The sequence below is a fragment of the Diadema setosum genome, chromosome 20, assembly GCF_964275005.1.
Source record: "Diadema setosum chromosome 20, eeDiaSeto1, whole genome shotgun sequence".
Classification (NCBI taxonomy): Eukaryota; Metazoa; Echinodermata; class Echinoidea; order Diadematoida; family Diadematidae; genus Diadema; species Diadema setosum.
This window is the reverse complement of record NC_092704.1, coordinates 832,690-845,873: the sequence shown is the minus strand read 5'-3', so window position 1 is coordinate 845,873 and position 13,184 is coordinate 832,690. Positions and strand designations below refer to the sequence as shown.

At 37.7% G+C, this 13,184-nt stretch overlaps 1 protein-coding gene across 1 annotated transcript; it reads right to left on the bottom strand.

The window, feature by feature from the left end:
* Window positions 1-6,064: 6,064 nt before the first annotated feature.
* On the bottom strand, window positions 6,065-12,062 carry LOC140244114 (uncharacterized). The gene is given in 7 exon segments (XM_072323759.1): window positions 6,065-6,283; window positions 7,000-7,091; window positions 7,677-7,825; window positions 8,165-8,329; window positions 8,804-8,939; window positions 10,233-11,261; window positions 11,939-12,062. Coding segments are annotated over 7 exon segments (1,914 nt in total).
* Between the last annotated feature and the right edge of the window lie 1,122 nt (window positions 12,063-13,184).

Below are 13,184 nucleotides of genomic sequence, written 5' to 3'. Positions count from 1 at the left end.
CCACTGCTTAGAAATTTGGAAGTCAACAGTTATCTAAAATTTGAATAATGCACAAAACTCAACTACTCAGTAGTTCTGTGTGTCAGCCACACTTAAGCCTTTTTGTTGCATTCTTCTGTATTTGTGATCTATAAACACAAATCTAAAAGTACAAGAGCTGATGAAATAACATATAGAGTGTGTGGCAAGAATGTATATAGAAATGTTTGTAAGTGTTGATGAACTTTCTTCACAAAATATACATGATGGACACACATGCAGTACATGTGTCTGCAAAGGTAGCCTAGTAATGTACTGGAATTTACGGTGAGCCCCGAAAACAATTCAATTCAAAATCTAACGGTCAAAAAAATGTACTAAATGTTAACTTCCACTTTCAATACTTTATGGGAGTTTCTAAAATGATACTCTCTTCAACATACCACTGTATTTATACAACTCTTCATTTAAGGCGTGCAAATGGGATTCCCTACCTTTAAAGAAAAAGTGCTATTCCTTGCCCGGTCTAAATTCTCAGTCACAAACCCACAGACTTCAATACAATTTACTCTTTACCAAAACCATTTTCACTGACTTAACTTACAATTAGCCATTGAAGGCTGCATGCCAGTCTTTACCAGGAGCTAAATGTCTTGGTTAAAACTATGTTAAAGACCAAGTTTGTTTATGGTGCTGCTGTGTGATGAATTGATTCTATATTCAATGGGTGAATGGTATTGAAATTTACACCTGTATGTGAATAATGTGTGTTTGTATTCATTTTCATTTGTAGCTGGGATAGTGATAATTTATGACACCATGTGTTAACATGAGCTTAAGTTCAGTTCATATGAGACCAAAGTCATGTATATGACTGTATTGTATTGTGAGATTTGTCTTGATTTGTGCCATGTTCTGTTTGTAGCAAATTATGGTAAAGACACTACACTTGGTGTATGATGTCTTGAAATATTGCATGTCCTATCAGACAGTTCATTATAAGGAACTGCAGTTGTATAATGGATCAATTATAATCTTTGCAAACGGGTTGAGAAGACATGCAGGTGATACACACATCATTACTGACCAAGTTGATCTTTTTTCCCCCTTTTAATTTGCATCAGTTAGATATGCTATGCATATGATTAATCAGCTCTATGTGTCATGTATACTTGTTTCATGTACTTTGTAATTTGTCTTACTTGAAAGTGGTCAATATCCCTGTTTACACTCATAATATGAAACAAGTGATACACAGGGGTTTACTCCGTGCATAGGCTGAGTTGTACTGAAGCAGTTTCGTTTTGAATGGTTGTGAAGTACTCTATTTGACATGTTTAAACCAGGCCACAGTTATTACAGGCATATGCTTCCAAGTAATGCAATCAGAGGGGTGCATCATTTAGATTCTTTTTCATTGCCCAGCAAGATGCCCCCATGTACCCTGCATAACATAGACATTTACTGGAGTGCTGTATATTGCATCCATGGAACGATTCACAGATTTAAAGCAATTGTTATGAGGAGCAGGCTGGTGAGTTTAAGGTTACATTGTTGTGATAAAATGCCACCAAAAGTCCATCAGATTTCATGTATGGATTTCATAAGTATCCGAACGTCATGGGCAGCATTTCAACTCAATCTCATGGTTAATTCAGTTTGTGATCTTGTTCCACCTTACTTTCCCGTCATTTCCAAAGTGTTGTATGGTACATTGAGGTAGGCCTACCTACCAGTGTTGAATTGTTGGACTGTGTGTCTGATTACATCCACAGGTCAGATCTTGTCAAATGTAATTCAAAACAGGGGAAACCCCTCTTTCAGGAGACTGCTAGGACCACTGATTTTACCTCGTTTTGACCTGTACCTCCTTGTAAGAACTAAACCAGCTACATACAGTAATGGAAAATCGGGACCACCAAATTAACCATGTTAAGAGTGATACCTCATAGTAAGCAAGCTTGTTAAAAGCTAGTTCTTATACAGCGCATTTCAGAGTTGTTAAGAATTTCAATGCGCTTTACAGACTATTATTACCTGGTCACTGGATACATTATTTCCAACCAGCAGGTTTAACAGGGTTTCCCTGTATATGATATCATTCTTGGTTGCAGGAAGCATGCTGACATAGAATATTCCATGGTGCTACCAAAGAAGCAGTGATTAGTTCATTAACTCTTTGTATGCCATGTAAATGACCTGTCGATAGTTTTGTGTGAAAAATTTGTGCACAGATCACTCATTCACACAAAAGGGGTTTAACGGGGTATCTGACTGAGCAGCGAATATTTGCGAACGCAGCAAATCTTAAGAAATTTCAAATTTCATCAGGGTTCGTAAACACCTCTTGACTGGCAATCGAATTAGCAGTTTTCATTGTCGCAGCAGTTTTCTTTGAATGAAAGAAAGTTATTATTCAGGGGGGTGATAGTTTTCCTTGTCACAGAGAAATTTTGAACAAGTTCTAAATTTCTTGGCGACTAGTTGCCACAATGAATAGTGTTTGCAAATTGGATTACAGTGAGACACCCCCTTAAATATTGTTGTTAACGGAACAATAAAGTAACTAGAATCACAAGTAGGGGCTAATCTATTTATAATCATAAGGTTTGATAGAATTGCTGATAAAGTACAGAGACTAGAAGTATGTGGATGTTTGTTAGATCAATCAGCCTCCTGATTGGCCAGCTATGGCAATATGTGTGTTTGTGTGTGTGTGTGTCTGTATGTGTGTGCATGATTTCTGATTGGTCTATTCTCTGTGTGGCAATTCGTATGTTATGGCATGTCGTATTTCTTGCTTAAGGTAGGACCTATGTGTAATGTGATAATTAGGTGGACATGCAACCTTCTGTCACTTTTGGTGCTAATAGGTCATACTGTGTAAAGTAGCATAGCAAGAGAGGTGACGTGAATTTGAGAACTCGGGATAGGACTCGGTGGACGACTTCACAAATTAGACCTGAAATCCCTGCAAGTAGATTTTCTTGAGGCTTCATTTCCTCACTATGGTAGCAGTGATGCAAGGTAAAAAAGTGAAAATAATTGAGTGGGCAACTATTGCACAACAGGATTTAGTCGTCTTTTGTTGGTAGAGATGTTGCCATACCTTTGGTATAATGCCACATTACGTTACATAGCTCATCACCTCATGCTGTGAATGTGAGAGTTATGCATTACTAGGTTTTGTGACACAGACTATTGTCAGCTCCTAAGAGAGTGTCAACTGGTGGGAAAAAAAAATAATATGTATTGTGTGATGGGATACAGCCTGGTCCTCGGTTAAGACAAAACTGTTACGTTCACGGTTATGGTGGTGGGGGTGTTCAATGCTTATTAGTAATACATGTACCTTGGCATTCTCTGTTAAGTCCGGGAGCCCGTTTCATAATGATTGGTCTTCGGTTGATGCCATCGGAAAAAAAGTTACACTCAATAAACTTTTGCTTTAAATATGTTTATGAAACAGACTTATGAGCAGTATCAATTTAAGGCTGGATAAATTCAGCCTAAGATCAATCGTAACCCTTTATGAAACGGGATCCAGGTCTAAAATCTCTCAGACTTGATTATTTGCAGATCAAGAGGTGAGTTGGTAACAAAAATCATTCGTGTGCTATAAACTTCACTTTGTGCTTCATCAATGAAAGCAATAGATAGTTGATAACACAACTCAGAATGCACATAAGATTGCTATTAAAGTTAGTCCGCCCTGGTGAAGAAATTTACGTTGTGCTTAATTAGATGCTTGAAAAGTATGTGTCATGAACTTGAAGTGTAGTGAAGCTCATGCACACATTGAAGAGATGAAAGTTATTTGTCCAGCTCTTTGGTTTATTCCTGCATATTGCAAGGAAAGGGTCAAGTTTTGTAGTAATAAATGGATTTTATAGAATACATCAGCTTTTGTGTTTATATTTGCTAAAGCGAAGAGTTTTGTGGTTATAATTGATAAATTGATAATGATACATTTTGCTTCAAAATTATCGGGTTCACTGTATTGATAGAAGCACCGGCCGCGTGCATTTGACATAGAGTAGGTCTACCATAAAGCAGGGCCCTGTTTCATAAAGCTGTTCGTAAAGTTACGAACAACTTCCGAGCGACTGGTGATCAGTTCTGATGTGCTATACTTAAAAGAATATCCATTAATTCAGCACAAGAACTGATTACCAGTCGCTCGTAAGTTGTTCGTAACTTTACAAACAGCTTTATGAAACACCCCCATTACACACACACACAAACACACACACACAAACACACACACATATATGTATATATATATATATATATATGTATATATATATATATATATATATATATATATATATATATATTTCCACGTTTATATTTCAGGTCCACTCTCGTGTCAATACATGTACTGTGTTATATATGTGTATATGTAGGGCCTAATATATAGAATATATGCAGGAGCGGCGCAGCCGTGAGGGCCGTGGGGACTCGGGGCCCCCACACTTTTTGTGCACCATACAAAGGAATACATAAGGTGTCATCACTTTGGGCCCCCACACTTTTTTCAACCCGGAAGTACGTAAGAGGCACTACAATGGGAGGGGAGAGAATGAGGTGAGGACCTTTTTTTTTTTTTTTTTTTTTTTTTTTTTTGGCTGACCTTTTTTTTTTTTTTTTTGCTTGTTAGCTCATGAAACCCGGAAGTGGGCCCCCACACTTTTGAAAACAGTCCGCCGGCCCTGATATGTATAAGAAGAATGAGCCTCAAATACGCCATCTGTAGATCCAACAAGAAGGTTTTTATTCACAATTTTCAACCCGCCTCGGGCCTTCGTCAGTGTAGCGTATACTAGGATTGTCCTAGTATACACTACACTGACGAAGGACCGAGGCGGGTTGAAAATTTTGTGAATATAAACCTTCTTGTTGGATCCACAGATGGCGTATTTGAGACTCATTCTTCTTATACATGTAATTATAACATTCGAAGTCCAACATGTGGAAAATTCCAAGATGAACATATTATATATATATATATATATACAATATATATATAATATATGTATGAAGACGATGAAGACAAACAAGTTGACATAATGCATTAGATTCCAACTTCATTTATTTGTAAACCAAATTTTCGACCCTTGCACGGGTCTTCCTCAGGGTAACAGTGATATTTGTATTTGAAGCTCAACACAGAAAAATAATTATAAAAACAAAGAAACGCGCCTGGTTGTCAGCTTAGAGTTTGAGCTAGCAACCAACACACACGGTTGTTAGCTCAAAATAATAATACCATAATATATGTATGTATATATATATATATATATATATATATATATATATACGCTCTATATTTTGCATAATACAATAATGCACCAAGTCCCCCCCCCCTTGCCATGTATATCATTTTGTAGATTGCTATATATAATGCACATGTATATGACATTATATAAACTTAGCAATTATTTGCCCACCTTTCCTCAGTCATGTCAATGCTTTGACCCAAAGTGCATCACATGTTTAGCTCTGATGAGAATTCGACGAAACTGATACAGTCACACTTAAACTAACTCTTCAAAAATTTTGTTTTGTTTTGTCCATTGCCGGCCATGGCATGTTGACTGATCTCAGATCTCTTGGGTAAGTTCTTCACCTCTAAAATGTCGTAAGCATCGTCTAGGATTGACACTGTTGACTTTCCACCGGTTTTTTTTTTTTTTCGTTTTTTTTTTTTTTTCGTAAACACTTCGTAGAAAATGAACGCTTGGATTTGGGTGACGATAATGTAAAACCCGCTAATCTAAAGTATGATTAGCGTGTTGGGCAAACCACAAAACGAGGTTGTGAAATCGAAATTTATTTTTTAATGAAAATATTTGCCTTCTCGTACTACAATATGGTATATGACATCCTGATATCAGTTACTATATACATAAACATTAATTGTTCTAATGATTAAGTGAATTGTTTAAAAAAAAAAATCATATTTTACACACGAATGCTTTTCATGTTGTTTGCTAATAATGATCGATATAAAATGATGTAAAATTGATATCAATACTGGTGTGAGGATCAGTTCAACCCAGATCCCATTAAGTTTGGGGCGGGGTTACACCACGCCCTTCAGTAAAGTATCCACCATGGCATAGGTGCGCAATTTGCGGGGAACCTTGTACTGGTTGGCACTTGCTCCTGTGTTTTCCAACAGATAGTTTTTGAGATCGTCAAAGGTTCCTGGTCGAACAACGAAGACTCTTGGATGTGAGATGGACACTTCGCGACGGAGCCGTTCGTAGTCACTGTTGCGCAGACGCAACTCTTCGTCGATCTGGTTAGGACGAAATGAAATTGGAAAAAATAAATATTGTTTCCGTTTTTACTTTCGATGTAATTTGGGCAGCTGCGCCTAGGACAATCGATATTTTCCTTTCATATCCCCGAGGAAGAAGGCGCATTTATTACAAATACATGACTGAAAAGCCAAAATGTTGTGATTATATGAGAGTAAGCTGATCAAAAGACGAGAAAAGGAAAGCCTACAAGGATGTCAGCTTCTTAGCTATGTAACCACTGTGATGCAACTTGCAGCCTTTTTTTCAGTTTCATTTCGAACGGGAATGAAAATTGCACGACAGTACGTTAAAGAACAATCGTATCAAAAGAAGCCTATATTTCAAACGACCAATGTCCTTGAACACAAGTCATATAGTGATACAAAGCATGCATGATAAAATACGCATGGTTCTTTTCACATTGATGATTAAGAATAGAACTGAAAAACAAACAAACAAGCAAACAAGGCCCGGCTACCAATCAACTCATGCAGATTCTCTAGATTGTCGTTTATTCTCAGAGAGCATCAGATATTACTTTACACAATGTATCAATAATCTCGGGAATTCTAAAATAATTTCATTTTACTTTTCACTGATCCGAATCTGTTTTAGGCTGATACATCATTGAAAAAAGGGTCAAGTTAAACTGTTATGTTGCATTTAACTGGAATGGATGCATGACTATTGGCCTCGATTTAATGGGACATACCACTCGCTTCTCTGCTTCCGATAGGGGTTTGTCTAATGCCAGCAGCTCCATGAAGAAGAGGTAGTAAGGCACTAACTCTTCCGGTTCAGCCACTGTTCATAAAAAACGTGAACATAAAAAAGTGGTAAAAACAATCTTGATTAAACTGAAAGAAAAAAATTAAAGACATAAAATGAGGTGTACATTACGCTATCTATAGGCAAATATCGTAAGGCACTATGGGTTATGTTGTTGCATATTAAAGAAAGAAGAAAGAGAAAAATGGGGCCCTATATAACAAATAATTTGCCCCATAGACAATATTGACATAAATCAAACATAATAAACCTTGAAAGTATCAAACAAGAATATTAGATATACCATAATGGGTTATGAAGACGAACCCTTGAACTGTTGAAAGGTATGATACGCTATCAGTTTACATAGACCACTAAATTACAATATCAAATGGCACATTGTATTGTTTAGATTGCTTCGTTGATCTGTTTCAACTGTAGGATTTTCTTTCATTGCATGGTTGTCTGTCTTTCAGTATGGGAATTAAAACGGAGCTTTACATTTTGAAATTGAATTACACATACCAAAGATAGTTTTGATTCAATTTTGCGTCATTTTCCAATGTGAATGACCAGCAGTCGAAATGGAAAATAAACATGATAAGGAGAAAATCTCCATACCTGGGCAGTCCCGAGAAAGAATCGTACTTTCAGCCACGGCGAATTCCAGCATGCATCTTCCAGGCCAGCGGTTGACTGCTGCTCGTACACTCTCTAATACCACGGTTTGGTCCAGCTTCTCAAAACGGAGGTTCAGCATTTGACCAGTCCTACACAATACAATAAACGTCTCAAGATTTCTGCCAGCTAGTCTTTGAGACTTGTTTTGATGGATCATATAAAATATATATATCATAATTTGGCCTCCGCCCTCGTCAGGAGTCTTGATTATCAAGACTCCTGAAGAAGGCGAAGACCGCTAAAATTTTGAGACGAATATAAACTTATTTCTTTATTGGCAAAAAAAAAAAGAGCATTTCCAGTTTTTTCTTCATTTATATATAATTATATATATATGATTATTATGGGTACAGACCAGGGGGTGCAGAAAGAAGGGGGAAAACACACACTCACACACACACATTAAAATATAACAATACATTGTATACCTGTACAGGAATTCGATGACGGGCGTATCATTGAAGAAGTCCTCGACTCGCACCACGTCCCCCATCCGATATCTATACAGCCCAAAGCCTTGAGTGACGACTACTTCGTAGTTCTGTCCTTTCTCGACCTCATTCAAGAAAAAGGTTCGTGGTTTATCCAGGTTCCTGTAGACAACAGAAAGTTTCCATTATGTTGGACCAGCGTTTGTCTGGAAGGCCTTTCTGTAGCGGTGCTCACACTTTGATCTCATTCAAGCAGGTAAAATTACCTAGTAGGTCCCTGATCAGTGGCGGATCCAGGGAGGAGCGCACCGCCCCCCCCCCCTATTCTTTGTTAAAACAAAAGAAAGAAAAGAGAAAAAGGGGGAAGGGGTGCGTGCGCCCCCTTTAATTTTGCAAAGGTGACCCTTCTTTACTGAAATCCTGCATCCGCCCCTGTTCATTGAATAATCAACACCATATACTTATTTCAACTTAAACAACAATGCCAATGATGACATGTAGGCCTATACATAACTCTGTTTTTGCATAGATAAAACCAAGTCTCCTGCATTCCGGAATTGAAAATACATCAGAGCGTCATTTCAATTTCCCTTTTACGTAGTGTTGATAATCCTGAAATAAACTCTTGAAACTCACATATCTTTCTCTCTGATGAATTCAAACAAAATCTTGTCCACGAAAGGCAGGTAGCCACTCTTGACGAACTTGGGCCCTGGGCTAACACACATCCAGGCCTCTGAACACCCGTAGTTCAGCGTAACCAAAGGAAGACCTGTTGACCAAAAAGTAGGTTATTATTCGCAATAATTATTATTCGATTTCTGTTAATCTAATTGTTTAAAACTAGAGCTGTATAGACTGAATGTAGTGAAGGTTGCTAATTCGTTTCTTTGTGAATGTAAACCTTTTATTGCAAAAGTTTACTGTCATTAAACTTTTTTTTCTTTTCTTTTTTACTACGCCTATTAGCAACAGATGGCATACCGGTAGTGGCATTACGCCGGGACAGTAGTTGTGTATTGGTTTAAAATGTTCATTGCATCAATGGTTATTCTTGACTGTTCGGGGCGTCTTTAAGTCGAGTCAACATTAAAATTATATTTTCGCTCAAAACAAATGGTGGTTTTATTTTCGCTCAAAACAAATGGTGGTTTTAAGGTGTAAACCTTAAATTATTCGCTTTGATAACTCAAAGGAGTATGTACGGTAAAGTGACATTAAAAATAGAAGATCATCTCTCTAGATAATATTACGAAAAAAATCCTTTGACTAACTTCAAGCAACATTGTTGCAGCCAGTGATATCATAAATATCTAGATGTCTGAACCGTTTCTCTTCCAAGTCCGGTTTGTTTTAGTGACTTAACCCTGTCAAATGTTTGCATTAAAAAAGAATACAGAGCTACAACCCTTAGTAACAATCGATAAAAAAACACACAAAACTAATACACATGACTGTTCGTGCATGTCTTTTTCCCCCTCCCGAACGAAGACTAGAGTTAAGTTATAGCTACTGTGAGATTCATGTATGGTGTGGACCTCTTTGGAAATCATATTTTCCAGCTGAAAGGGTGATTATGAATATGAGCAGAAAATGAATGAATAAAACACAAAAACTCACAAATTTATCTTCTTTTTTTAGGTGGAATTGTTTTGCTATTTCACATGAATGTTGATGTTAAATCTTGACACTAATTCTCACGTTTATGCAAAGCCCTGGAGCCATCTATATGTTTGGACAAATCATCTACCTCGAAGGGGATTTGCCGAATGAATCATTAACTGAGCAGCAAACGACAAGCACGTGCTCAAGCCTATGCTGTAGGCCTTATTTCAACAGGGCTCGCATTAGCGGTGTCCTGATACATTTACTAAAAAAAAAAATGATTTTTGGGCCACCAAACTCTAAACACCATGTTTTATTGGCCCGATATAGGGCTACTAAAATTCTAGATGGATTGCTATATTTCATTTTAGATCCGACCACTATATTCATTTTGAACCACCAACATTGCAGTGATGGCCCCAATAGGGCCATCGAAGAAAAAGTCATGGTCGAGCCCTGCCTTCAGCATACGTCTGATTAATCTGTGGCCAGCTTCCCGATGTGTCGATCCCATGGATCCCACGAATGCGAGGCCAGATTCTCTGGATAATCCGTCGAAAACCTTTTTCAAACTCCTTCTCAAGTTGAGCGGCTCTCTTTGGGTCGGCTCCGTGTCTGGCTAGGTCTTCGGAAAGCTGTCGGCGTATCGTGGCTGGGAGCTTCAGTGCTGGATTAAGAGTTCCATGTCTTATGTCATAGACGAGTTGTCTCCAGTTGGTTTCCAACATTTTCATGGCACTTTCCAAGTAGTGGATAAACCACATTACCATGGCTCCGATATCTGGATCAAGGAGGCCAAAAAGTAATTGCACATATAAGGCTTCGTATAAGGTAGTGATCTTGTATCCAGCAGGGGGCGTAGAGAAGCTGCTAAGGCCCAGGTCGTACCCCTCACTAATCGTGGCTGCTGTCTCAATATCTATCCCTGACTTTGTTTTCAAAATTTCTGGTGCAACATAAAAGTAGAGGCTCTTCCTAAGTGCACCAACTTGGTAAAGCTCATTGTACACATAGTTCATAATGGCCACAACGTGCATCATGACGCCCATTCGTTTAATCTGCGGGATGTATTTGGATTTGCCTGTTGTCCCAGTTGTCCTGATGTATGATGTAGGCTGACCGTGAATGAGGACGTCTCTCTCACCTTCCATCATTCGATCAACGTAGCTCCGGAAGTGTTCATAGTTTGTGAGAGGATGTTGCCTGCGAAATTGTTCAAGTGAATTTATCTCCATGAGGCGGTGCTTGCGCCCGTACTCGGTGGCTCCATTTCGCTTAATTATTTCCCGCAAGAGGCGCTCTTGATGATGCATTGGATTTTTGGCTAACTCAAGAAGCTTTTTCCTTTTTCGCTTTCCAAATTGCTTCACTAAAAAGCTTATGACAAAGTGTGCTGTGCCAGTCGTTAAGCTTTGACGAGGTGTCGGTTGTTGGAAGAGAATCCAGAAATAAAGAAACGCTGTCAGTAGGAGACATAATCCAAGAGTACCTATAACAGTATAAGGAGATATGACAAATATAAAAACAAGTGTCCTATATTAGGGAGCGCAAGGGTTAAGTAATTACGAATAGAGATAGAGTTATATGAAAAAAATGTTCAACGTTATGCAGTAAATAGCATACATATATAGTTCTTCCTCAATTTATTGTGTTTATATTACATTTCGATGCATGCAAAATATGTGTTTTATATTGTTTGTTCTTTCTGCGTGCAATGTTTTGTGTACTGACACTTGTTTGTTGAAAATGAAATTAATGAAAAAAAATATATATATATAACCTTGGTAACCTACGGTATCAAGGAATTAGGAGACATTAATTCTAAGGATTTGAATATGAATAATACATCTTTAGATATTGAGATATGAGTGCCCGTGAAGGAAGAATGTATCAGCGAAGACCGACATTTCGCGAAGTATGAGTAAATATTATAATTCCATTAATGAATGCTGATAGCTCTTTGATTTATGTTTCGACACAACTTCAAGGTTAGCAAAATACCTAAACGACAAATACATGTATTTAATTAGAATATACACAAGAGCTGAAGCTGCTGAAAGAAAAGATTTATATTGATTTTGATGTTAAATCCCATTTCTCTCTGCAGGTACAATCAACCTATGAGTAGTCCACGTCTAAATTACCATGTGGACAGCTAGAAATTACCAGATATGAGACGAAGCCACAGCCTCGGTGAATCAGACAGAGCAGTCCAGAAGGATAGTCCGGATAGGAGAAATAAAGTTTAGCCCAGTACGCTCAAACGATTGTAAAGAAAATAGGAGGCCATGATGTTGTGATGTCTTGCAATGTGACTACTTCAACCGCGAACTTGCTCAAGGACAACACAGGAAAGAATGCAGAGTCACTTGGCGTGAACAGAACTTTTAAACTTACTCTAAGTCTGGAAGTACAGTACACGTTTTACTTGGACTTTAAACCAAACATTTAGGGTCTAGATTGATCACAGTCAGAGGGGCACAACCTGGCCAAAGTCCATGATTATTTACATTTTTACGACACAATAAAGAACATTACATAATCATTTGTTGAAACATAGCTATTCCGTGATTCCTGCTTAGATTGCCCAGTTAACCACACACAAGCACACACACGCAAACAGAGAGAGAAAGAGAGAGAGAGAGAGAGGGGGGGGGGGGGAGGGAGAGGGAGAGAGAGAGAAAAAAGGTCATTTGTACCAATGTGTGCATGAGTTATTTTACGAACTGGCTTATTATGGTTTTATAGTTTGGGGCAACACTCACCAGAACCTATACTGTATAGAGTGTTCCTTCTACAAAAGAAAGCTCCCCCTGTCATCTTTTATCCTTCATACCCTCCCACTCAAATTTGTTATTTACCTCTTATAAGCTGCTAAAAAATTAAAGTTTTTTTTTTATACTTACTTTAAGACAATGTACAGCAAGAACTCACACAGTCTGCTATTCAATGAGCATCCCACTGGACGTTCCAATGAATTTCATTTACCTCTTTTACTAACAATGTTTGTAGGAACACATTTATTTATACTGGCCCAACTTACTGGAATTTTCTGAATAATTATATAAATATACCCCCTTTATATATTCATTTAGATAAAGATTAAAATCATTTCAATTGCAAATTTATTATCCCATAGAATTGAACTAGCCTGTTGGCTTATCGTAGTTCCTTTTCGAAAAACTTGGATTACAAATAATACAATTTCATTTTTTTTTTCGTCCTTGTTGTCCATTGTCCTGAGACACTTACAAGGTAGATTTGATTGTATTACTTCTGCATCTATTTCTCTCTATTTCTCTATAATTCTGTATCCTTTTCACGCATCCCATTATTTTTCTTTATAAATCGCTGGATCTTTTATGCCCGGTATCTGTCCGTTGTATTTTCTTCTTGTTATGTTTAGTTTTGT